This window comes from Lissotriton helveticus, chromosome 7, assembly GCF_964261635.1.
Source record: "Lissotriton helveticus chromosome 7, aLisHel1.1, whole genome shotgun sequence".
NCBI classification, from domain to species: domain Eukaryota; kingdom Metazoa; phylum Chordata; class Amphibia; order Caudata; family Salamandridae; genus Lissotriton; species Lissotriton helveticus.
The window spans coordinates 97,611,575-97,638,611 of NC_136068.1; the positions used below are offsets into that span (position 1 = coordinate 97,611,575).

Consider the following 27,037-nt stretch of genomic DNA (forward strand, 5'->3'; position numbering starts at 1 on the left):
GCATGTTGAAAAGGCTTTTCTCGTTGTCTTTGTGGAGCGTTGCCTGCTGACATAGTACGTTTTGTGCTAGAAAGATAGTGTTTGTTGCCAGTGTTTGTAAGTGGTTATGGTTTGGTTTATCCTCCTGCTGTAAAAAGTTAGAATTTAAATTGCTTCCCACAAAAATAATAGCACCTTGTAAATAATGACCTTGTAGTCTACATGCTCAGTTGAGATGCCTAGGGGTGATCTAGAACCAAAACACCCCTATTCCTGGTTAGTGGTCTTGCTCCCCAACTTCTTGCTCTAGTCCTGTGATTCTTATTTCCTTAATGCTTTCGGGTGTTCTCTTCCCCCTTGAAGCTTCACTTAGAGCACATCCTACCCACAGCCAGTCAACCACCAAAACACCAAGGTGAGCCCCAGGTCTTTGTTTGAGAGCGCTCTTCTGCTGACGAAGGTCCCTGCACAGTTGATGCTATCGGGATGAATGCCCAGGTACATTCTCTCTGCCTGTGATAACCCTATCTCCCCACAATTGTTGACTATTACACCTAATACGGATGTGTCGCAGGCTTAGTGGATGCCCAAGGTTTGCATTGTGTATTCTTCGAGTCTTCCTGCCAGGACCTCCCTCCTGACTGTCGGAGTTCTTGATAACTCTGTTTACTGTTGTTATCTTTAGATTTCCCTCGCTATGTGGAACTCTGCCTCCATCGACCTAGTTTTTCCATCCAACGTCTGCCAGTTTTCTTCACAGTAGTGTTCCCAGTGGGTGAAAGGCAGAGGTATTTCTTGCAGGGTTTTTATTTCTTTATCCGTACACCGCATTATAGCTCATAAAAATGTGTTTGCCAGCTTCTGTCTGTAATTGGCATGACTTCAGATTCGAAATCCTGGCTCAAGCTTAGAGTTGTTTTAACTGTATTAACTCATTTAAGATTTTAACATATTTGATTAGTGCCGCTCGTCCGGCAGCTGCCGTAGTCTCCTACGTTGTCCTTTGCCGGAGTTCTGCTCTATGGGGGTTGTGGTAGACATGTACTGTAGTAAATCCTACCACCTCATTTTCTCTTTGCTGTTCACTGTGGTGGCTGATCTTTTTTTTCCTCACGTAATTTTGAGAGATTAATTCAATTTATTGACCTTCTGTCATTTCTTGTTTTCAGTTCATTAAGCTGTTTCCTTGATAGCATGTGGGTCAGGTAGGAGCAGTATGTCATGAAAAACTGGCAGGTAATTTGGTTTGCAGCCAGGGGTTTCTGTGGAGGATTCTGGTGTATTGGCTGAAAGCAAATCTCTCTAAAGGAAAATCAATTTCCGGAGCATTGGATAAAATGGTTTTTAGCCCCCTGGGACACACTGCTTATGTACAGTACACTCACCGTGGGGCTTGATCTGGCTTACTTAGTGGATGATGTTGCTGTTTAAAATTTCTTTTAATCTCAGGAACTCCATTTCTAGGTCTTTTAAAACGTAGATGAGATGTTGGTGATAAGGGGTTGTGATGTACATTTTTAAACCTAAAATTGTATCAGAGATGTGCATCTCTTTGCTATAGTTTTGTACAATATTGACCCCTTTTACACTTTCCTAAAACCTTCTGCTGTCGTCGAATCACTAATTCTTTTGTAGAAAAAAAGTTAATTTTGTTAGTTTAGATCTGGGAGCTGTTCTTCTTTTTTAAAAATTTTTATGTGAGTCTCTGCAGTTGAGCCTACCTGGAAATTTGGAACTGGACTCCTTTGTTTTGAATGAAGTTACTGAAATAGCCTTAAGAGAAATTATTTAATTATGTAGAAAGTAACGCAAACAGCAGAACCCAAGTGATGGCCACCTTTCTGACTTTCAATTTAGATCTGTGGATGCTAAAGTTGCATTCAGCTCGACCACTAACATTCTAATCTAGAAGTAGGAGCAATTGCGTGTTTCTTTTTTTTCCCTAATGTGTCTTTTATTGTAGCTTTGCATTTCATGGAGTCGTTTCTGCTCTGATTTTGGAAATGGCTCTGGTTATCATATTGTATGCTCATAAATGAGAGCTCATAATTCCTTCTCTAGTGACACTCCTATGGGCCGCGATCATTGCCACTACTGTGTTTTCGATCAAGCCAAGGACGGACACAGGACTGCGAGACACAGGAGTCTGCGCTCGGTACTAGCTTGTTGGTTGTCAGATACAGATCTTCTCCACCGGGTGCGTTTCAGAGCTAGTCATCACACATGCTGCATTGGAATTACTCTACCCACCTCCCTTCCAAGAAGGCCATGCCTTTACAGATGAGACTTCCTGATTGGCTGTAAAAGGGTTGTCCGTCCTCTGTGCCCATTCTTTTCCTATCCTTCCTGTGGTTCATCACATGAAAGCTGCAAATCATTACTCTTGTTAATGCTGGTTTGTATGGGTAGGAGCTGAGCTGGGACCACAGCCAATTAGCCACCAGACAGTGATAATCGCCAACAGCTGCTGTCCTTACTTGGCTCTGAATGGCACAAACATCACAATGGTGGGCTCCCAGTCCGCCCCATATGAAACAGAGACTGCAAAGCCATATGTTGGAAAACTCTAGATAACAAAATATAAACTGCCAAGATCTTGACCTTGCCACTGAATCTGCGACTTGAACCTTGACTTTCTCAAATTCAGGTGAATGCTAAGCGCTACCTCTTCGAACAAACGTGATTGCCCTGCTTCCTTATACTAGCTGTCACAGTGGCTGACTGACCCAGGTTTTCTGGTTCAGCATCTTAAACCCGCTACTGCCTTCGCCCAAGTCACAGCTGACTCTGTTAATTCTTTTAAGGCTTTGCCATCTTACCATCTAGACTGTTTAGTGTTTCAATCAGTTGATTATCTACAACTGCTGATTGTGATTACTCCTCATGGAGCTTGTAATTGCTCTGAAACAGATTCTGACTAATAATACCATATTATGAAGTTACATTTTTATTTATAATTCTTTTTAATAAAGAAACAGCAGTACAGATAAACAATGCAGAAGGCACAATCAAAAGACATGCTGTACATGCATATAGAGGAGGAAATTACAAATCTGACATAGAAGGGGAACATTGCGGGAAAAGGGGATCATTCAATTCAGAACCATCCGGCGGAGTGCAAATTTCCCCACGGTGGCTATTCCAGTGGCTCCATATGCAGATCCATTTTTGGGGGCATCCACTGGCGACATAGACCGTCTGCTCTCTAAACATACACTAGTCAAAGTCTCTTTCCCAGGCCTCTAGCGATGGCGGTTTGATAGCTCCCCACAGTTGTGCGATGTTTCTTTTTGCTGTCATGAACCCTAAGGTAGCCCATTGTGTCTGGGTGATTAGGTCAGTAGGTTCCCATATGTTGAGGAGGCAACGCCTTGCCTCCGGCAACAGCCGGATGTGTAGTGCTGCAGATATTGTGTCGTGAACCTATTATTATGAAGTTTCTTGCTCCTTTGATCCGGGAATATTTTTGGGAATTGACATCATTTACTTTTTTTTACCCTTTTGCTAATCTATTTCACCCTGTTTTCTAATTGAGCACCAAAGATCAGTTTACTTCTTTGCTCTTAAATTTGAAAGCAATGTATCAATGGTATCCAATCGTAGAGAAGTATAAAGTCTAACTTCAGCTCTCCTTGCAAAATTGCTTTCAGTTTTTCTTTGGATATAACTCCATGACCTACGCGTCCTCACCAGGACACCTCCACATGGTATTTGGCCTGCAGGTACCCTTCTTGTTTTACCTCCTTTTCAGGTGTTCATTTAAAGTTTAGCCAACAGTCTTTTGTCTGCAAAATTGATTTTTATAAGCAAGGATCTTTGCCTCCGTTGAATCATTCAGAGTGATAAGTAACAATGATTAATTTACTGGCAATACAAAGAAGGGCAGCCGCTGAGGAGTAGTCCACTTGCAGAATGGAATATAAGTGAGGGAAAGGGAAGGGGATGTGAAGTGGTTCACATAGTTTTGTTCGTTCCTTCCTTCCTTCCTTGGACTGGTCTGTCTGGTCTTGGTCTTTCTGCAGCCATTTTGCTGGATCTGTTCGTAAACTGATTGCTAACTTCTCAGATTTATATTTTCTTACATTTCATCACAAGTTTATGGGTTCTTCATGTTTTTTGACCGCTTCTATGTCAGTGGCTCGCCCAACTGTATGACTGAATTTTGAGGGACGGGTTTAAAACAACAATTAATCTCTAAGCTCTCCGTTTAAGGGTGAAATCTATTTTCCATAAAACATTCATGTTTGTATTTTCTCGGCCACAAATCCATTGATTCCTTACACATTGTAAACTCCAAGTGGTTATAGGGTGTTTCTTAGAGAAGGCTGAGCGCTTTTCCCCCAGTAGTATCATTGGCTCGCACATTGTATGTGGCTTTGTGGGAAAGACCACAAATTGCTACTCCATGTGCAAGATTTATTTTGATTTATTGGTCCAGCTATGGTGAACACATAGAATTGTACGTGGTATGTTGTTTCCAGCCAGATTTCTGTGAGGCTGTGATGCCTCGGTTATAGTACAGAAATGATTTTTAAAGGCATATTGTTTAAGGAACCAATCTTAGTCCTTCTAATCAGTGTGTTGTGTTGTTCTTGGACATCAATCCTGTCACATACACCTCTTAAGTGTTTGTTGGCCCCTTGGGCTTTTAAACATGCCCCTCTTAGGCTCAACAAGCCAAGGCCATAAACTAATTTTATCTAATGCTGCCAACTGGCAGACCATAGTGGCATATATAAGAAATGAGCACCCAACACTGAAGACCACCAGATATTCCACTATGGGAGGGGGTGCACTGCTTTATTATGAATTGTTAATCGGTGGTGTATCTTCTCTGCTGATCATAATGCCCAAGTACTTTAAATGGCACAGACATTTTCATCTGATCCATTTACTGGGGGCGGGGGGATCCACCTCCTTTAACTATTGGCTGTCTTTGAAACCTTTATTTCAGCCATTGGTTTGTGCCTTTGTGAGTCATATCTTGGCTTAGACCAGTGGATTATCTCGCTTACACTTCGCACTGTTGGCTCCTTGGGTGAATTTTTCCGCTTCCAATCGTGTATTTGCATAGAACTGCACTAGCGACTATTTTACTACTAAAGGCTTCTCTGTTTGTTCCTCGATGCTTGTTTCCTCCTTGTGTCTGCTTAGCTTGCATCCTTCCTCCCCTCCCTTGAATGTTGCTGTGCATTCTTCCTCCCCGCCTTCTTTCTAGTGTCCTGTTTCTCGAGTTACACCCCTCTACGCTCCATGTTCTCTCCCTTTTTCCCCTCTCACATGCTGCTCTGTTTTCCGCCATATCCTCTTTTTCCCATGTGTCTTGCTTCTTATCGCTCGCCCCTCTCATCCGTTCTTCCTGCTGCCATTGCTTATGTCTCAGATCACATTTTTATTCATTACCATCACTCCCCACAACTCTATCTCGTGCCCTTCTGTCCCCCATCATTGCCCATTCTCTCTTTTTGGCATCCTGCATGAACCCCCAGTCAAACAGTGAGCTGCAAAGGAGCCTCCTGTTCTACCAGTGCTTTCCTGTATAGAAACAAAAGGCTATCTGCATTGAAGGCTCCCACACGTTCATTACAGTCCTCTTTTTATTTCTCATAGCTCTTAGTGAATTTCCATATTATAAACACAGTAGAAAGTCTGTAATGAAGATTCCCTTGTCACCCAAGCTTCAGTTCCCATAGAAACTAAAAGAGGACTGAAAAAAGGGAGAGGAGCCTGGACCACATTTTCTTAGGTGTGTTTCTTGTGTTAGCCCATTAAACCCAGACCTTTAGTTTGTGGCAATGCTTGTTAAAACATGTAAACAACAAGTGAGATGATTGGCCACTTCTAATGTGTGCCCCATGCGTACGTCTTCGGGTGATATTACCTGAGGTATGCTGCTGCCTTACCACTGATCCTGTTGAGGAGCCTTAAATAAATCCTCCTTCACATGTTCTCCAGACTGAGCTTCAATACCGTCTGCTGATTTGGGTGTCTCACATGCCATTGCCGCCTTTAACCAAGCACTTTAGCCCCTAGGATGCTATGTGCGCTAAATCAACTTTCGATTGCAATAATGGAGCCCAGCCTTTGTCTTCGAGCAGTTGAACACAAAGCATCACCACTGTTTTAAAGCTGCAGCTTCTTAACTCTAGCTTCTTTGCAGCCACTAGTGATGGTGGTGGCCTGAACCCCACAATTAACCATTCTTGCCGCAAATGTACCACTGTCTTCTGGAGCTGCTTTACACTTGTGAGGGGAGGTGGGTCGTCCACAGCCTCTGACTTTATAGAAGTCACTTACTGTTGTTAGTCTGTTTAATCACAGAGTCCAAGTCGGGATTGATGGACTTGGCGCAGTTTGATGCTGTTGAGCCATTAATTGTGCAATGTATTAATTGGACTCTTGCATCAGTAGCTCGTTTATCAAGCTCCTGGGTGTTGTCCCATCTTTTAATTTACGGTTGATATGTCCAAATGTGGATCAGCCATAAATCTCTGGTTCTGTATTTTCTCTTCATTCACTCCATTTGCTATGGAAGAATGAATGATACATCACTATTGTTACTGTTTTCTTCCTTATTCAATAATGACTCCCAGGATCCTACACCCAATGCAAACTTTTTTCACGTGGCTTTAGATCTTCAGACCTATGGCCTGTGTCAAGCGCAGCCATAAACTGAACCAGTGGCAGCTGTTGTTAAATCGGGCGTAAATCAAGCTGAACCGATTAATCCTTGTGCCAATCACGAAAGGTCCAAGGGATTGTGTCAGTAAGAACCACTGCGCCCTCTGTGTAGGGTAGGTCATTATGGCCTTTATAATTTCTGGCCCTTACAGCTTATCACAATGGCAGCCATTTTCTAAGAACCCTTGTTGTCCCATACACAGCTCCGCCCCTTTGCTCAAACCCTACTGGAAGCCGCTCCTTCTTTCAGAAATATTCATGAGCAGATCCACTGAGCTGCATCAGGTATGTTTCCCACATTGTAAACGTGTTCGGCAAGCCGTGTGACCGGTTACAGCCACATCTTCCAAAAATTGCTATTCGATGCGTCTCTTCAATCCGAAACCCCGACAACTACTCTGCCAAATACTACAACGTCTTTCCAGGCCTGTGCAACAAAACTTGTATGGTCTCCTAATCTCCTATGCCCTAACCTGCCATCATTGGTTTGATGTAGCCCAGCGCTTTCTGTGACTTTTCTTCCAATTGTTTTATTCTCTACTGAGCTGTTTAAGGTTCTTCTAGGTCTTCATAAACCTGTCTGTGTAAAAATATATTCTATTGTTAGCAAAAAATGTTTCGGTGGCCACACCCCTACACACCATCTTTCTTCATTTCTCATTTGTCAAATGTGCGCCTGCAGTGCGGTTTGGCATTCATGGCGTATTGCATATAAATTACTTGCTGGATATTTCATGGGCGTTTCTTTAATACAGTTCCTGGTGTATGTTTCGTTTTTTCAAGTTTTTTCATGAAATCTGGCAATTTGTAATTGTCAGTTTGCAGTTAAATCATAAATGGCAGGTATAAGAGGACATCTGCTATAGGGTGCCTCCGGCTTGTCGCCATCGAAGACCCTGGTTGTCCATTCATTACCTTATCAAGAATGATACTGTGGCTGTGCTCTAACCAGCTCTTATTCGGTCAAACGTGAAATAAATAGAATAGAGCCCACCCCTACCTAGTCTCACTGGAGGGACGCTGAGAAATCTGAGGATGATCGGTTTTAGTCCTGGCTAAAGAACGCGTCATATGTTGCTCTACTCTCATGTGATAGCAAAGAAGAGCATACAGAGAGGTTCCAGAACGCCTCAGCAAGACTCATCCTGGACATCCCCCGACACAGCCACATCTCCGGACACCTGAGAGACCTGCACTGGCTCCCAGTAAACAAGAGAATCACGTTCCGACTCCTCACCCACGCACACAAAGCCCTACACAACCAAGGCCCAAGATACCTCAACAACCGCCTCAACTTCTACACTCCCACACGCCAGCTTCGATCGACCAACCACGCCCTCGCCGCCGTCCCCCGCATCCGAAGAGCCACCATAGGAGGAAGGTCCTTCTCCTACCTGGCCGCCAAGACGTGGACTCCCTCCCGACCCACCTCCGCTTGACCCAAGACCACCTCGCCTTCAGGAAGCAGCTCAAGACCTGGCTGTTCGAGCAGTAGCGGACCCCCCCCTCCCCAAGCGCCTTGAGACCCTCCGGGTGAATAGCGCGCTATATAAATGCTGTGATTGATTGATTGCTTTTAGTGCTGATTTCAGCATTTCTAATTGGTCAGGTGGTTTCCCTGATACACATGCTGCCCTTAGTGCCCACCACATCCACATCTTGGACTAAAGCAACAACAGCAGTTGCCACGTCAGCAGCGACCCCAGCTGCTGCAATGCACTGACCACCGCTGCAACCTGGGCTTGGGCAACAGTAGATGCCAGCAAGGTAGTGACAACACCAGTAGGCAAATTTGTAACCACAGCGCAGACCGCAGCAACAACGGTGTCCATAGCAGCAGGAACACAGCGGTGACAACCGCTGCCACTGGAGCAGGGACCACAGGGACAACCACCGCTCCTCTCTGTAGCACTTGCCACAATAGCCACCATTAAAGCGGCAAGAAGTGCCACTCATGTAACTAATGCAACCACAATGGCGATCAGTGGCCGAGAAGTAACCACTGCTTTGGGTACAGTAACAACATAGAATACGAACACACTCACTCCCCACAGGAGCAGCATAAGCAAAAAACCGTAGTTTCAGGTAAAAAAAGCAGAATCTACAACAGTGGTAACCACAGTAGGGCCCACAGTTGTAGCCACAAGTACCATCTCAAAACAAGCATACCAGCTGCTGTACAGTTACACTACAGCAGCACACTGATCCTCTTTTCTCACAAGGGTTCACAGTTACCAGTGCACCCTCCTGTCTACCTTGCCCTTTGCCTAACAAACGATTTACAAATCTCTCCACATCCCAAGTTTGACCAGCTAGTCTCTATTTTTTGTTTTTAAAATTCTTTTGTATCAAACTGGATTGCAATATTTCTTGCTGTTTTGAGACTCGTTGCCTCTATTCTAGAACAATTGTGTACTGTTAGTTGAGGTGGTGTCTGTCGATGTTCATTCATTTGTTTTGTAATTTGTTGTACGTGTAAGAAGCCTGACTGGCTGTGCCGAGGTGTCCAAAGTAGAGTAAAGAAGGCCATATGCATGTCATGTTTGCAGTGTAGCCACCTAAGCTGAACTTTAGTCATGAATTATTTACCTATTTACAGTTTTCCTGTATCCCTCTGAACCAGGCACTTGATGATTTGCAAAGATCAGTGCAGTATCTGCAATTAAATGGATCGATTATCTAAGGTGGAGATCGAGTTATTCACCAATACATTGTCTGTGATTGATCCCAGAGTCCTGCACTTGTCTGGTGAGCCGTGGTGAAGCGGGATGCTCGAATCGATGCCCTGTGGCACATGGGTAGGGTGCCAGCCTAGCCGCTGGGACACACGAAACCTCACCTGAACCTGAGTGAACCTGTTTTTGTGAGCGTTTTCCTAGTCCTGACTTGGGGTTGTACTAGAAGTGAATGCATTCCACCACGCCCTGTGTTAATGTTTTGCTAGCACACGCCCAATGTTATAACAGGAAGAGGAGTGACGTATGCACTCTGGCTAAACTCCACGCACAGGTGCAATATTGCTTGGAGTCATCACCTTGTATTGTTCTGGCCACGTGGAGTACAGCTGCTGTAATGCAGTATTATAGGTTCCGTAAATGCAGTGACGAGTGCATTTGAAAGACATAGGCAGTGATTCAGACTGGATCATGGCCTGGCTGAGTTATTGGTGGATACGTGCTAATTTTTAGCGCACCCATGGTCGGTTTTGGGCTGGTAGCCGCTTCCACAATTGGCTTTGTTGTTGCCAGCATTCAGCTCCTTGTGTTTCTAAAGCACTGAGTCCATTGCGGACAGCAGTTTAGCTTAGATTCTGTTTCCTGAAAGGTTTGTAGGAATTCTGCCGGGCTAGGTGTGGGAGCATAGAGGCTCAGGGCCGGGTACGGAAAGCATCTGGAGGACAGTGGCATGTCTGGTACCACTGGAGCATGAGTGAAAGATCTAGCCGGAGGTGAGCGGTGTTAGAGCTAACCTAGATAAGGAGTAGAGGCAAAGAGGCGTGTGGATGTCCAGTGCAAGGGCAGTTTGTTTTTCTTATGTACACAGCATAGGGATTATTTGGTTTCAGATGATCCTGCCACCACTGTGGCTTGTACATGGACCTAAAGCTTCTCATCTCATCAACCAGAATTGTTGTACCAGATTTGACTACCAAGAGAATGGTTGACTCCGAATTAATTTGTGTTTGAAGTTTTAGTTTGAATTCTGCTGTTTGATGTGTACTATGTGCTTGCTGCCTGTAAACTGCAGGGCCCACCGAACTTACCTTTGCAAGCCAGGACCTTTTCAAGATCCAGTGGTAGCCTGAACAACTGCAGGATCGTCTCATCACTTTGGTTAGGTTTGTCCTGCTGCCCAATCCACAGATCACCTTGGCTAGATTCGGCAAACAGGGTACACAGATTGCATTGGTCGGGTTTGGACAGCTACATAGTCCACTAATCAGGTTGTCCATGCTCGGCTTGGTCAGGTTCGACTAGCTGCAGTAGCCATTGATCTCTTTCGTTGGGCTCGACCAGATCCAGAGTCCACCAAGTCACCTTGGGTCAGGCTCAGCCGGCTCCAGGGTTCACTGACCACCGTGGCAATCCTCTGTTCGTTCTTAATCTTTTTTGTGGATTACATTATAACATGTCGCATGGATAATATTGATTGCTGGATGTAGGAGGTGTTGTTTAAAATTGTCTGTTTGGCAGCATCGTGGGAGAAGGAGCTTTAACAATAGCAGTTGATCGTCGGAGGTCTGCTATTTATATCACTTATGCATACATCGATATAAACTTCAGTGTGACCATTACATGTGTGTGAATTAAGCTGAGCCTTTCAAATGTGGTGAAGATTTTAAATGGGACTTGCCAACATTTTTATAATGCACCAAACACATAAACTAAAATAACACCTGTTCAATAGTCCATTCAGGGTTTAATTTATTATTTAAATCAATTTCCTTAGTTTGTTAAAGTGTTCACCACTCTTCGACTCCCAAATTTTAACCATTTCCTGTGATAAGTCTTGGGTCTGCTCTCTTACCTAGGTTCCCATCTCCTCCAGGTCACTACCACTTCCTATGTTACCCTACCCTCATCTTAATTCCCTGGCTCTCTCCTTTTCCTTGTTTGTTGCTGCCTTCTTTCTGCCACCTGATTATGCTATATTCTTCATTACCCTTGTGTACTATCCAGTCTTTCATCTCTGTTATTTACATATCCATTTTTCTTCGGTGTTATTGTGCCGCATCTGGCCTCCGTTCCCCTGATCGTTTGTAGGCCTGGGCGGTGAACTCTGCTCCGTACATGGAGTTTTCTGTGCTCCATGGAGCTCGCGTAGTGCATAAAACGCCTCTCCTCGCAGTGCAGCAGAGTTTTTTCCTCGATCTCGCTAATTGTAAGTTGGCGAGTGCGAGCTGCCGCTCGGGTAAAATTTCTACTCGATCGGTAGGAAGATCAGTGTGAATAGCAGTTCTTTCTGCACTCCGCCACTTGTGGAATTCCACTGAGTTTTTTGTCATCTTGCAGAGTTCCACGTAGCGGAACTCCACCCAGGCCTAATAATTTGTGGTCTCTTTCCTCAGGACCCTTGTGATGTTCTTTACCAGGTACCCTTGGGATGCCCCTTACCGGGGACCCTTGTGGTGTTATTTCCCCTGGACTCCCCCCCCCCCCCCCCCCCCCCCTTCACTCTCCAATACAATTCTAACAATACCTCCACTAGCTTCATAATACCTCCTCACTCATGCCCACCATGCAGCACAATTATAGATTGATTCCTGAACCTACATGTTCTGTTACGCCCTATCGCCTCCCTAGTACCAGTTTGTGGGCGTCCCACCTAATGATGGGAAAGGAAACTGCTGTTGGAGGTGTTCAGGCTTTTCAAATTTGCGGCAGCCCTGGAGGCAGTGCATTGTTTTTTGTTTGTAGGGTGAACGTGCTTAAAGGTGCCCCATGGTGCAAACAGGGACAGTGAGCCCATTACATCATTTGGGCCCTTAACTGCACATGCATATGCATGCCATGCGGAGCACCCCCTGTTCTTGCCCTTGCCTCTTTCCTTTATTTCTACTGAACAGGGTGGATGGAGCCTGTCTCTCTCGTGTTGAGGGAAGCCCTAAAAAGGGCCTTGCCTGGATACCCTTTATACCTTTTTGAGCTTTTTGAATCTTGCTATTATTTTTTTGAAGGTCTGGTAACTTGTACTTTTGCTCTTCAGCCTAAAGCAAAGCCGTCATGCAAGCTACTATTTCCAACGCCTAACCTGCATGACCTTTGTCTCTTGCTTAATGAACAGCCATCTTGTGCATGCCTGTGCCTTCATAACCAAAAGATCCTTCTGACACCAACAGGTTTGTATGATTAAATGTGCTCCATCTGGATGCTTTGGATTTCGACCCGAAGAAGAGGAGCTAGCTGGGTGGAAGAGCGTTTTTTTCCGCTGGGCCCTCTGCTGGGTACTCTTCTGCTATCACCCTCAAGAGCTCCTCCTCGAATGGTGTTTGCAACCACAGGGAAGGGGAAAGTATCTGATTGCAAGACGGATTTTCCCCCACACCAGACAATTTGTTTCAGATCTTATCCCATTCCAGTAAAGAATATCGAGAACCCATTGGGTTCAAACACTTACTTCCTCACTCTAGAGATTGTTGCACCATGATCTATCTCCTCTCCTCTGGGCCGAGAGCTCCTAAGTTACCTTTACAACCTAGGATCAGTTTCTCCTTGGGAGGTCTTTGGCGGCCCATTGTATGGAGAGGTTGAACCAGTCTCTTTCCATAGATGTGGGCAAGGGAAACAAAATTTGGGTCCAGACCTGCTACCCTAAGAATGATTTTCACGGTGTGAGTGTGCAGGGCGAAGGCAAGATTACCATTGAATTCCCTGCTCTGCCTAAACAGCCATAGCTGTCCTCCCACACCGCAATAGGATGCTCATCGGAATGCTGTGGAGGTTTCCATTCGAGGTCAACTGTGCAGAGCCTTCACACCTGAGCTGGAAACCCCTTCTGTGCAAAGGCTCCTCACCTTGTGGTGGTGCTGGTTGGCAGGCCTGCGGATCACTCTGGGACTCCAGAGACCTGCAGACTGGAGTCAAACTGAGCTTCTCCTGGAGATGGTATGTGTCGCAGTCCCACCTGCCAAGCAGGCTCGTCTCTCGGTCAGAGAGGCTCATCGCAAGAAAAAGCACAAGAGGACAACCATTCCAACCCCCATTCACGCCATGTTCCGCCCAGAAATGCATGTGGCCAAGAAGAGCTAGGGGCATGCCAACCACAGCATTTACTTTGGGAGGTCGCCCGATAGAACTGTTTCAAAAATATAATTTATAAGCTATTTAAAAAAGAATCGGAAATTGTTTCAGCATTTTGCTGTATTTCCTGTTTTTTCCTGTGTACAGTGCTCTGTGGCCACCCCATCCCCCCCCCCCCACACGAAGTCCGCTCTTACAAAATTCTCTAATTTAATAATAAAAGGTGACATGCATAATGCTGTTGACCCCGGAATTAGAAATCTAAAATGAATGCATGTCTTGCAATATTGGATTGTCATAGGGAAGTGTAAGAATTTGGAATTTTGACACCATTTTTTGGCGCTGCTCCCCACGAGTGCCCTTAAAATGAAGAATATCTTTTGGCAAGGTTTACTTATCAAATTGTTGGATTTTCACTCACCTGTTCCGAATTTGGGGGGGCTCGGGGTGAACTTTTCGTTTTGGCAAATTTGTGACATTTAGAACAGCAGACCGGAGACCCTGCTTGTCATTTATTTGTGAGTATCATAGCCGCCAAGTTTCCAAGGCCCATCTGTGATGTGCTGCTCCAGTCCAGGGGATTTGTTTCCTTTGAACTTTGGGACTTCTAGACTTCTATATTCCAAATATAAAACAGGACTGCAACTCTCCGAATTCAAATAAAAAGACCTGGACAGGAGCAGCACATCGCATGGATGGAGTATCTCTTCCTTCCTTGCTCATGCCTTGTCACTTATCGTCGGGCTCTGCAGAGCTGGGATCTGAGTCCCTAGTGAGCTTGGAGCCTCCTCTGCTGTATGCTCTCAAGTGATCTTGCAGAAGACTGAGTGACATGCAAGCAGTGGCCAGGTTACCTCTCAGCCAACAGGGTAGAGCCAGGGTTACCAGCTGTGTCTTCATGGACATAAGGGAATGGCCTTCTACTTCACCTACATTCAGGATACGTGCCTCGTTAGAAGGGCAGACACATAAACAGCCCAGCTAGTTATCTCCTTATCGAACCTGCCTGCTGCAGAGATCAGTCCGTCTCCAGCCTGCCTCATCGACGGCTCTGCTAGCTTGACTTCAGTTTCTGCTTCTTCCGAAGCATTGATTTGCATTATGGATGAATCCGTATCCACGGCTTCATGTTTGATCTGCAAAGTCATCCCCCGCAGGCCCGTCTTGCGCATTCGATAGCTTTGGTTGCACAGTTCTACGAGATCGACTAGCAAAAGGCAGTATCTGTTACCACCACAGCCCTGGTCTCCGGTGCCGTCTTCATCGTTGGCTCCTCGGTGGCTTCATAGAGTGAGCGTCCCCAGGGTTGTATGTGTTGTCCAAAGTTTCTTCGTATTTATAACTACTCTGCTTTAGTACTCAGCAGACAAAAGCTCTCGTATTCTGTCTGCCATCATCTGACCTACTGCAATACTCAGTCCTCACATGGTCTGTAGTTTTCCATACTTGACTACAGCTGGGCATATAGTGAACTATGCTATGGTGGTACCAGCATTTGTAGACCACTCGTCGACCCACTTGATTCCGGATGTCGAACATCACTGCATTCTTTGAAAACCAGCCCCAAGGATGTGGCGGACCACAAGTAGTGCATAAGTGAACATGTGTGCCCTGCTGCCCCATGCGTACATGAAGGTGCCGATGCAGAGCATTCTCTTGTTCGGTGAGGTAGATCTGGGTTAGATCTGAAGTAAGAGTGTAGTTATAAATGTCGGAGTTGGACATTTGGTTGGCATTGACGCTATGGTGATTTTCTATGTGGAGGTGTGAGTGGGCTTAATAAAGCTGGTTGGGTACATGAAGGAACGTCTATGTAGACTATAGCAGTGATAACGTATTCACATTTGTGACAGAGGTCCGTCATGGACCAAGGAGCTAAGGTTTTTTAATTTGGGCAAGTAATGTTACAAGCCCCCCTGATTTAGACTCTTCCCCATTTTGCAAGGGCTGTGATGTGGAATGATTAGGTGATGCCGATTCTTCACAAAGTCTTTAAGAGTTAGCCATCAAGCTAGGTTTTCACCGCCATTTCTTCTGAAAAATGCTGACCTAAATTTGGTCATGGCTGCTAGAAGACACGCTGTGATACTGAGAAACTATGTCACTGACAGAGAAATGTATTCTAATGTTCTGTACGGATCCTGTCATATAATGCCAGCTTGAAGGTTGCTCCCACACAGTAAAAGGCTGGTAATCATTGGACTTCTGTCATGAGCCCCTTCGGTGGACTTTGATGGTGGGCATCTCTGTAAAGACTTGGTCCTTGCATTGGAAAGGCCACTCATTTTTAAGCACCATTGTCACAGTCTGAATGTGACATGTGGATGCAGACTATACGGGTGACATACATTTTGACACTGCACCGCCTCTTTTGGACCCCTGATCTGTCCGTCTCCGCTATAGAACATGTTCTCACTATCTCATAATTTCACCGGTCTTCCAAACCAAACGAGGATGTGTATAATGATCAACGCGCTGCCAGAAACTGAGACCGTAAGCAATGCAATCCAAAATAGAGCCAGCTGCCTGCTATCAAACCTTGGCTGATTGTCACCCTCAATTCTCTGCGCAACTTGGTCTTGCTCTTTCTCAATTCAATAGTTGGATTGAGAAGGTGGTGACTGATCTTACTCCCCAAACGAGACTTAAAGCCCGTAACAGGCCATTGTCCAATCCATGGTTCTCACCTGAGCTTCAGATAGATAAAAACATTGTAAAAAGCTGGAGAGGAAATGGAGGCAGGATTATAACGCTGAGGCCAAAACTGCTATGAAAGCAGCTCAGAAATCATACTATGCTGCTATCATACTAGCGAAGCGCTCATACTATACCGACTGTATTGCCTGTTCTGGTATTAATGTTAAAGAACTGTTTAACATTGTGAAGAATTATGTGGCTCCTAAAGCTATGAGCAATGCCCATGCCACTTCGCCCGCTTGGTGTGAAGAGTTTTCTACATTTTTCATCTATAAAGTCAGGGCTCTCCAACTTTCATTTTGCAACCAGGGCCACCCAGGTTTCCTCGCTGCCCCCTGCCTGACATATTCCTTCTCCTGCTAAAGTCACCTTTTCCACCTTTGACGTCATATCACTAATGGACTTCCTGGGAGCTTTATGCGCCCTTAAATCGGGCTCCCCTAGAGATCCCTGCCCTGTTAAACTCCTGGCCAGTGCGGCTGTAGTTATTAACCCTCTTCTTAATCCGCTGTTAAACGCCTCACTGACACTGGCCCATGTCCCCACTAAGTGGTAACAGGCACGGCTCATCTCTCTGATCAAAAAGTCGACTATGGATCCTAACCTCCCGATTAGCTATCACCCTATTTCTCTGCTCCCTGCTATTGCCAAAGTATGCGAAAAGATGGTCAATAAGCCTTTGACTTCCTTCATTGAACTGCATGGCCTCCTTCATCCGGCCCAGTCCAATTTCAGGGCCGCCTATAGCATGGAGTCTGCTTTGGTGGAAATCGCGGAAACTAATCGTGAGACCGTGGATGCTGGGGGCAGGTCGGTTTTGGTCCTGTTGGATGTCTCTACTGCTTTTGATATGGTCCCCCATTCACTTCTTCTGACCTGCCTCCAGGAATTAGGCACATGGGTGCCGTCGGTGAGTGGCTGAAATCCTTCTTAGAAGGCAGAACCCAACCAGTATGGATCCCTCCCTTCACGTCTACTCCCCAAATTCTTTTGACAGGGGTTCTGCAAGGGTCAGTGCTTAGCTCACTTTTGTTCAACCTATACATGACTCCTCTCATTCAGTTGGCAGAAGAACTAGGAGCTAAAGTTGTTGCTTACACCGATGACACCCAGCTCCTGTTCACTTGGAAAAAATCTGAGACATCCACTGCCCATGTTAAAAGCTGTTTAACTGCGTTGTTTAATTGATTGACACGCGCTCAGCTGAAATGTAACGAGGATAAAACTGAAATGTTATTTTTGGGAGAGTTTCCTCTTCAGGTTTTGCATACGTTTGGGCCTGACGAGTCTCCCAGGCCCTCACCTTCTGGACTCCCTAAAAAAAACTTCTGGACTTGGTTTGATGAAAAGCTGAGTTTCTGTATTCAAATTAATAAACTGACTGGCACCTGTTTCAGCATTCTGAAACGTCTTAGGAAGTTTCTGCCCTTAGCAGGTAAGGAAACGGTTGTTCAAGCTCATGTTACCTCCCGCATCGATTATGCCAATGCACTGTACATGGGCCTTCCCGCCTATCTTATTGACAAACTTCACGTGGTTCAAAATGCAGCTGCTCGTCTGCTTTTTGACCTCCCCAAATGCACCATTGTCAGGCAACATCTGCGCAACTTGCACTGGCTACCGGTGAAGGCTAGGGTCACGTATGAAGCTCTGGTAACTATCCATGCTATGCTTTATGAATACGGCCCCCTCTACCTCAGGAAACGTTTTCAGTTTTACTCCCCCAGCAGACACTTGCGGTCTTCTAACATGCCCCTGGCCTCTATCCCTAGATTGCGCTTGAAGAGAAAGGGCTGTAGTTCTCTGGCCTATTTGGCAGCCATGGCATGGAACTCACTTCTTCTTGACCTGCGTAGCCTGCAGAATTCTACCCAATTTAGGAATAAACTAAAAACTTTCCCTTTTCACTGAACTGGTTTCTGTGTTTGCTCTTTTTTTTCTACCTCTTTCTTCCTACTGTCTCTTGGGCTCGCGCTGGGACACTCTCGAGTAGCTGTGCGCGTTATAAAACCATGATAATGCTTACGTTTTATAAAGTTCAATACTATCTTTGAGGCTGGATTTAATGGTTTGATACTAGCCATCCTACTTGGTGACACTGCACTTACTCTGCTTGTGAAATACCTCTTGATTATGGTGTATTTGCTGTAGGTGTGGACTGCCAATATTTAACTTTGATCTGTTTAAGAATGTGATATTGAGAGAATGTAAACCCTTTGCATGCAAACACACACGTCCATCTGTCCACCCAACACTCCGCTTCTGGCCATTCTTTAATTAAGGGCACTGACCATCAGTGCGGACCTGAGCCACTGAAAGCCAAATGAACGTTTTGCATTGTTTCACAGCAGTGCCAGAGACATTGTACTTAATACAAAGAACACAGTTTGTTGTAAAAGGAAACTGATTATGTCTCCCAGAACATGCACGTCTTCGATACCACCTTGAGCTGGTCCTGTTGGCCATCGGAAACTCCTTACTCATCTCCTGTGCCTCTGGACCCTCATCATGATCCATTTATTTGTGGTTTTCTTTCTTTCTTTCTTTCTTTCTTTCTTTCTTTCTTTCACAGCAACCGCACCAAGTATAGGATTTTGCACACCACACTTTTCTTTCTTTCTTTCTTTCTTTTACAGCAACCGCACCAAGTATAGGATTTTTGCACACCACACTTTTGCAGACATTTTGATGAGACTCTTCTGATGACAGTTGAAATGTCCAAGTTCCATGCTGGATGTATTAACTTCCATATGTGAGGAACAGAGACTTTTGTTCCCAGAAACATTTCTGTATTTTGCTTTAAGTCCTTGGCACTTACTGATGGCTATTGGTTTAGGAGGCGGTTATGGCATCTGCTTTATGCTCACCTTTTTGTTGTCTTTTAACCGGGAGTACAGTTACTTCCCGCACGTGTTATTAATTATAAATGTCTCTGTAATGATGAGATATTAATAGAGCACAGATGTCACCCTACGGGGTATCCTGGCCCTGCGAGATTGGCTGGTGACCAGAACAAGGCAGTCTTAAGGTGGGTGGGGAAAAGAGTCTTCGGGGATTTTCTGAATGAGAGATGATCATCAGTCAGTCAAACGGAAAGAGGGCGTGAGTTCCAATGGCTAGATGCAGGGAATGACTATAAACGGCCTTCTGTGCAAGCGTATGATATTTTAGGCAGTGAATTATATTTTAGGCAGTGATAGGAGAAAAAACGAAAAAATGAATACAGATTCAGGTCTGGAAAGTATGGCCGGAAATTCTCTTGGAAAAAGAGAGGGCCTATTTTGTGGAAAGCTCAGTGCACAATGCACGTGGATTTAAATGGATTATGGGCCAGTAGAGGAACCCACTGGAGGATTGCCCAGTAGTTGGAGGTGTGAGAAAAATTAAAGAGGAGTTAGCAGCAGCTGCAGCAGCATGTTAAATGCTAAGTAAAGGATCTAGAGAACATTCCGCCAGGCTAAAATCTAAGGAATTACAATAATCTATATTGGATACAATGACTGATCAACCAGCTGACATGCAGATGGAGGTCAAAATTGAATCGTTTTTTAAAGGAGACGTAAATAAAAGAAAAAACTTTAGGAAAAGGTTTTGTTGATTTTAGGAAGTGAGAGAAAGTGATCCGTTAAACTAAAGGCCAAGGTTGCACACTTCTTCTATTGGGTTTGGTGGAACACCACATTCCATGAGACACCACGTTGCATAGGCCAATTTCCTGAGGATCAGATTGGTCTTATCAATGTTAACTTTCAGAGAATTATTGGCCATCCAGGTAATCCCTGCAATAAGTTAGCTGCAGACGTTCAAAATACCTGGAGAGGAAATGAATTGAGTTCAAAAGAGAAACTGTCTTATCTGCGTAGAACATAAATGTGAGACCAAACGAGTGGATCACAAAGAAATTAAAGAGCGAGAGGTTCAAAGAAGGACACCTTTGACACTTTAGAGGGAACATCCATGAAAGTGGAAGATAATCGGGGTGGATGAGAAATTAAATGCAACCTTTTAAATCGGAGATCCAATCTACAGTGGTATGTTTAATGACAATTAGGTGAAGACACTTCAGTAAGAGGGTGTGTGATATCATGTTGAATGCTGCTCACAGCTCAAGAAGAACTAGGTCAGCAGAACCACCTCGATCGGTCAGCAGCTTGAAATCTTCAAGGATGGATAAGAGCCCCAACTCAGTAATTGTATATAGGCATCCATAATATTTTGTGATTCAAGGACTGTAGTGATTTGGTGAGTCCCTTTATCTCCCATAATTTTAACTATAAGGGTAAGTTGAGTGTTTGATTGGGGGGTAGGGGTGTAGTTGCTCACAATATTTTAGGATCGTCTGAAGATTTTATTAACAGAAGGGCATCCATAGCTTATTTCTATCAGGGCGGTGGGGGTACGGATCCTCACTTTACAGATAGTGGAGGTCCTTAAGTAGGGGTCCATGGATCGAGGGAGCCAGATGCATAATATACTCAGGGGTCTAGCAACTGATTTGATACCCAAGGGTTATTTGTTGGTTCTCTCCTCTGAGAGGAAAGCAAATTTGGAAAGCAGAAACTCTGGAAATGAAACTTAAAGCGGAAGACGCAGACTAGATTTGTTCAATAATGTATTCGCTAAAAGTGGGAGAGATTAGAGCGAATTTTGGCGAACTGGTCTTTAAAAAAAAAAATACTGATAATTTGTGTAAGTCACATAAATTGTGTGACTTTATTATGAAGCTAAAGCAGCAAACCGGATTAGAAATAGTTAACTACATTAGAATGTTGGGGAAATTCCAGTGCCAGCTCCTGGTGGGAGGTGGCGAATCAGAGGGGTGAGTGGTAGCTGGGAGGTGTGAATAGACTGTGATCCTTTCTTAGTATGCCTTTGGGGGCTGCAGTTGGTCAGTTTTGTGAAGAGGTTAACATGGCTTCTTCCTCTTGTCAAAGGAGATGTGGAAGGAGACACTATAATCCATTAGAGTTGTGCCCACGCCTCCAGGAGTCTACTTTGGACAGCGTCTCCTTTTGGCCATTGCAGCTCTTCACTCAGCTGCCCAGCATTTCCAATAGGCATTATCCTAAATTAGATCACTCTGAAGGGAAACTGAGAGTGAGGATCTGACAGTCAAGGGTGTTGTCGGAAAGCTTCTTTGGGGGCATTCTGTTGCTTGAGAACTACACGCCTGCTACCAGGGCATCCATTGTATCCCCACCCCCTATGTTTGCTGTGTAGAACCTCAAAGTTTCTAGTTTGTGCAGGTTACCATTCTTCCCATTTATGTCCCATTTCCAGTCTCTGTTCCCTACTTTCTATCGATTGTTGTTTGGTAAACCGAGAGATCCAACTTTTACCCCTTGATGGCTTTCATTAATGGAAGTCCAAAGTAGATTGCAAAGGGGGTCTCGCCATTACTTGGAGATGGTATGTATACAGGTATGGCAAAGCATATTTTGACTTTCCTCTGGACCATCTTCCAGTCCTTAGCTGATTTGGAGTGATAACCTGTATTCTGTGCAGGGTTCACAGCCAAATATAGTCCTCCGAGCATGCACAGGGCCCTTTGATCAGCAACATACAAGTGACAGTCCTCAGGACATGTACAGAACCCGTTGATTCTCTTCTGGAGGTCAGCAATAGTCCTCTGAACATGTCATGAACTTGTTGGCCCACTGCCTACAAGTAACAGTCTTCAGGGTAATGCTCAGAACCCACTGTCACATTTCTAGAAGTATCACTATCAAAGGAGAGAGAGAGGACTAGGTAGCTAATCCGTATCCCTGGGGTTTTATATGTGTGATCAAAAAGGACTAGCCTATTTGTGAATTTACAGACACTCAAGACTGTAAGACAGGGTACAAACCCTTTTGTTTGTTCATGAAGCCCTCACCCACCAATCTGGTTGGTGGCATGCTTCATCATCGGGCCCACCCAGTGACACAGAGTGTGTCCCGGGTGTGCTTCGACGCCTGAATACAGCGGAGCAGGTATGTTTCTGAGTGTGCAGTGTAGTGACGTGAAGGTGAAAGTTTAAAAGCTATACAGGGATCCCAGTATTTATATTTTAATAACTGGGTCACTGTTAGCATTAAAAAGGCTGTTGGAAGTTAGAGGAGTGTTAATTAGGGTCTCCTACATCCAGGTGTGGTCTACATGTTTCAGCCAAGCCTTTATGATTAAAACTGGCTTTCCTCAGGACCAAAGTGTGTAGGTGCAAATTTCTTAATTTTAAGTGATTGTGTAATTTTGAGAAATGTGTAGCACTCGCTAAGGTGCTTTACATGTGTGAGGGGGTTTCCCTCTTAAAGCATTAGTTGGCTTGTTGCGAAAAATTGCCCCATGGAGCAGTCCGACCGAGGAATGGACCAAAACTTTCGGTCCATGTCTGCGTTGAACCGCTAGTCGTTTCTGCGGCCTCCGTAAGCCTTGCTTAGGGCGCAAGCAAGGCTTACGAAGGCCGCAGAGACAACTAGAGGTCCAACGCAGACACTGACCGAAAGTTTCGGTCCATTCCTCTGCCGGACTACTCCATGGTTTTTTCAAATATAACAAGGGAACCCAAACAGTTTGATGAGTACCGTGGGTATCAATTCAATATTACACAAGACAAAGGTCCTTCGCTTTTTGGAGGATCAAGGAAAGAATACAATCTAGGCCATGATAGGTAGCTATATTAGTCCTCTGTCCAGCCGGACAGGGTATTTATTTTTAAGTGATTCATACAATTGAAAAGGAATAACAGTGAGGCACAATCCTGTACCGTACTAGGGAGGGAAAGGTTGGGGAGAAAATAAACAACATAAAAGGGGGTTTACAGGCAAAGACTGAGCAAAGTTGGCCACTTTTAAATCAGTGTATCAATTTCAAGTATTGCCAAATACGTGCTACACAACAAAATTCTACACATTGGTCAGTTGTGAAAACACTAAAAGAAGTCGACGTTTCGATCCCTTTGCTCTAATTATTTGGGATCATCAGGACTAACAATTTACACCAATTGCCTGGCATTAATACAATACAACCGCCCTAATTGCGGGCTCCATTTCCTAGCTATCTTAGAGGAAGTGGGAAGCGGCAGTTAATCTGTAAGCGCCGGTGAGGGGTAGGGCAAGTAATTCTGCCTCTATTGCTGTGGCCCCTGACGGCGGTATCCTGTCAGTCTGTGGGTATCGGGTCCGGCTTCTTTTTATTTCAAGCCGCTTAGTTCGTACTGTATGATGACAGCAAGGATCTGCTATGACCCTTTGACCCACTTCTGTAGGTAAGCAACAGTCCTCTGTGCATGTTAAGGACCCTTTGACCCACAGCTAAAGGTAAGTAATACCCCTGTGGGCGTGTTAAGGACTCTTTGTCCCACACCTACAAGTAAAGGCCTCAGGACATGCTCGGAGCCTGTCGCCCCACTTCTGTAGGTATAATAGTTTTCTGTGGATGTTCAGGACCCTTTGACCCACACCTGCAGATAAGTAACAGTCCGATGGGCATGCCCTGACCCATTGCCCCACTTCTGCTGGTATAATAGTCCTATGGGCTTGTTAAGGACCCCTTGTCCCATAGCCCACAAGTGAACAGTTCTCTGGGCATGTCAAGGACCCTTTGACCCACACCCGCAGGTATGTCCCTGTCGTTTGTACACGCCCAGGTCCTTCCCTCCCTTGGGGCCTCAAAGCCGGCCTCGCCTCCATCGAACACAGAAATATCCAGTGTAATCCAGAGGCCCAGTCTCGAAAACTCGAGACAAGGCGCTCCTTTTCCAGAGCGCCCACACGTTCTCAGTGCGAGGGATTCTATCAAGTGAACGCGTTCCACCCTTGAAAGGCTTTGTCCTTGGCCTGTGACCGAGTACGTGTGTTGTAAACATTTGCATTTGATAATCTGGCGGGCAAACTGCACTGCTCCTGTTCTCCAAAATAAAAGTATCTGAAAAATCACTGAAGGAAATACTCACGTGGGCTTGAAAGCCTCGATTTCATGGAGCGAATGCAATACCTTATTTCTTTGTCATGTAACATGTAAATATTGATGTATTGTTGATTAATAAAATATATTTACATATCGTCTTATATATTTATTTTGCACGCATTGATTTATTGTTGATTAATAAAATATATTTACATATTATCTTATATATTATTTATTTTGCACGCAATAAAAGCCCGGCAGGGTAATTAAAATGCATAGGTGTGACTTGCTGCTTGAGGTTCAGTTGTTAGTCGGGATCAAGTCACACCTGCGCACAGACAAAGCTGTGAGAATCGAGCGCAGGATTTGCTGTACTTATGCTGTGTTAGGATGGGGCAAGTGTAGTAACCCGCCTGTGTCTGTTTCCCCCCAGCTCCGGAAGCAGACGCCCTCTGTTGCAGCAGAACTGAACTTGGCGCGCTGGAAGAACAATGAAATAGTGGCGCCGCGTTGGGAACCCAGATTTATAAAGTGAAGAATGCACAGTGAGGAAGAGTTTTATGACGCCGTAACAGGTAAGCAGAACTGGGACAAATAAACAGGCCTTCAACAAAACATTGTGGTTCAAGTAGAGCACCCCCACACCCCCAAGGAGTTTGCAGTGCCAGATGGACATTTTGCTGCACACATTAGCATTTTTTTTACGGCAATTGTTTTTATTTTATTTTATCTATTTTCCTCAGTTTAAAGTCCCAAAACCTTTCTCCTGCCATTAACCTACCATGTAATCACTGTCTCCAGCCATCACCATCCTTAGCAACAGGGCTTTAAGTGGGATGAAAAAACTGGAGGGGTAGGGGGTGGGGGTCTCTCAAAGGGGCGTGGCCAATGCAATTAATGGCGTGGCTTAAAACACGTAAGCTAAAAGTGTGTGTTTAGCATATTGTGCCTCCCGACTTGTATTGTGATGTTTCTGTCATTGCATCCAGATATATGATACAAGAAGTAACATCATGCACAAAAGGTGACCCCGCACCCTTCAATTATTATTACAGTGTTTATTCCATTTCATCAACGTTATCTGTAAAATTCATTAATGTTTTCAAACGTTCTCCCAAGAAATTCAAAGTCAGGTTCTTCAATTTGAATGAGTTCTTTATTCACAATGATGATTAAAATCAATAGCCAACGCGTTTCGTCCGTTACCGGACTTCTTCAGGGCTTTTCAAGTTTCTTTATAGAAAATGCTTCTTGTAAATCTTCACACATTGATGAAGTACAGGTAATTTCAGGGAACGACTATCGTCATGGTCCCATGGTGTGAGTGATTCAAATTTGATAATTCAGGATGAAGAGTGAAGGCTGCAGGAAGGTATCAGCATCTAATCCGGCATGTGGTCATCTGGTTCGAGAAGTAACATCATACCTACAAGTCAGGAGTATTGGCTTTGTCAGTGGTTGTTAGTTGCATAAGATAAATAAGCTGCAAATATATCTTGTATACAGTATTGAAAAAGCTTCCACTTATAGCCCTGGCGACACCACGACAATGTTCCTGCGCCTGAGTTTCAAAAAGAGAAGGGAAATCCAGAGAGAAAATGACTCTTTAAAGGATTTCCCTTTCCCTACAACGCTCCCCTGGCATGACGTCATGCCGTAACCTTCACTAGTGAGAAGTGAGCAGTGTGAGCACTGCACACATCCGGAAAAACGGACCACCAGGGCACAAAACAGAGAGCTGTTTCGAGGACCCGGTGCTCGGCACCGGTGAGACCCGGCCCACTTAAAGCCCTGCTTAGCGAGCACCTCTTCTGCCAACACCCTCATCTGATGGTCTCGTCCTCTGCCACCCCCGTCACGTGATCACCTTCCATGGCCGTCACTGTTATGTCCCCATCACCGACCATGACCCTTCCCTCCCTATCCTCTTCCATCTCCCTTTCTCTCCTCTGCCATCAGGTTACTCCTCTCACCGTCCCACTCTGTCCTCGCCTCCCTCTGCTACCACCATCTCCCTCCCCTCTGGTCACACTTCTCTGCCAATGCCACCCTCTTCAGTCCATGTCATATAACTTTTGATTCCAATCTTTCTGCACAGTTTGTGGTAGCCTATTTTATACTGCGTGCAATACAGTGTTTAAACTTTGGCAGCCTGTTTCATATAGTGTAATACCCTGTTTAATCTCCTGACACACATATCCAAAGTGCTTTCTGTCACCGGATGAGGGGGGAGTACTACAGCGCCGCTGCAGGCTCCTTATAAATACGAGGGGGCAGGACACACGTACATCCGTGCTGTGGAAGGTGTTAGTAAACGTCACGCCTGCTAGACAGTGATTGGCGTACAACGCCTGGCTCGGGGCTGGAATGCCTGCTGCTGGCGTCACAGGCGCGCCAGGGGGCACAGCACAGGGCTTTGAACTCGCCCGTAACAATATTGCGTTGTATTGTATTTGAACAAAAGCCACTTATTAAGGTCGTAAAAGTCGGTGGTATGCACACAAAATAAGTAAGCAGTTGTCCTCAAAGTATCTTCGATGTTTCGGCGCACGTCAGTTTTCATATCAGCTGTGTGTTCAGGAAGGGTTTTAACTATCTCCGAGTCTGACGTCACCCGTGCGAGGAGGGGTGGGAAGGGGCAGACGTCACACGTGCATCCAGTGCAGTCTGCTGTCTGTCCTCCCTCGGAGGCGCGCACCGACACGCGCGAGGGCCAGCCGCCGTGCGTCGTCGACGAAAGAAACCGTAAGACATTTTCTGTTTTTAGCTGCTCCTTACAAAACACGGCTATCGCGCATCAAGCTGGCGTGTGTGTAGTGGTCGAAGTCGGGGGGATCGGAGGGCACTACACATGCCCATGCTATTTTAATTTTAGAAAAAACAGTTCTTATACTTTTTGTCAAGACAACCATCCTGGGACGGTTAAAACTGTAAGGCAGGAAGTCTCCTGTGCTGTGAAACCAAGGGAGCGGCAGACAGCTAAACCAGCCTTCTTGCCAGGGTGCCTCCGTGCCTGAAGGAAATGTATATGTGCGCAACTGGCCAATCTGCAA

At 45.1% G+C, this 27,037-nt stretch overlaps 2 protein-coding genes across 6 annotated transcripts in view; one reads left to right on the forward strand and one right to left on the reverse strand.

The window, feature by feature from the left end:
• Positions 1 to 5,980, reverse strand: part of LOC144768953 (uncharacterized) — a 59,435-nt gene extending 53,455 nt beyond the window's left edge. The window contains exon 1 of the mRNA XM_078652953.1: positions 5,883 to 5,980. Coding sequence (XP_078509079.1) covers positions 5,883 to 5,980 — 98 coding nt within the window. The remainder of the gene's footprint in view (positions 1 to 5,882) is intronic.
• OSBPL2 (oxysterol binding protein like 2) overlaps positions 1 to 27,037 on the forward strand; it is a 341,693-nt gene that overhangs the window by 111,266 nt on the left and 203,390 nt on the right. For all 5 annotated transcript variants that reach the window (XM_078651596.1, XM_078651593.1, XM_078651598.1 and 2 more), the window contains exon 2: positions 24,418 to 24,559. In XM_078651596.1, the coding sequence (XP_078507722.1) occupies positions 24,523 to 24,559 (37 nt within the window). In that variant the 5' untranslated portion in view covers positions 24,418 to 24,522. The remainder of the gene's footprint in view (positions 1 to 24,417; positions 24,560 to 27,037) is intronic.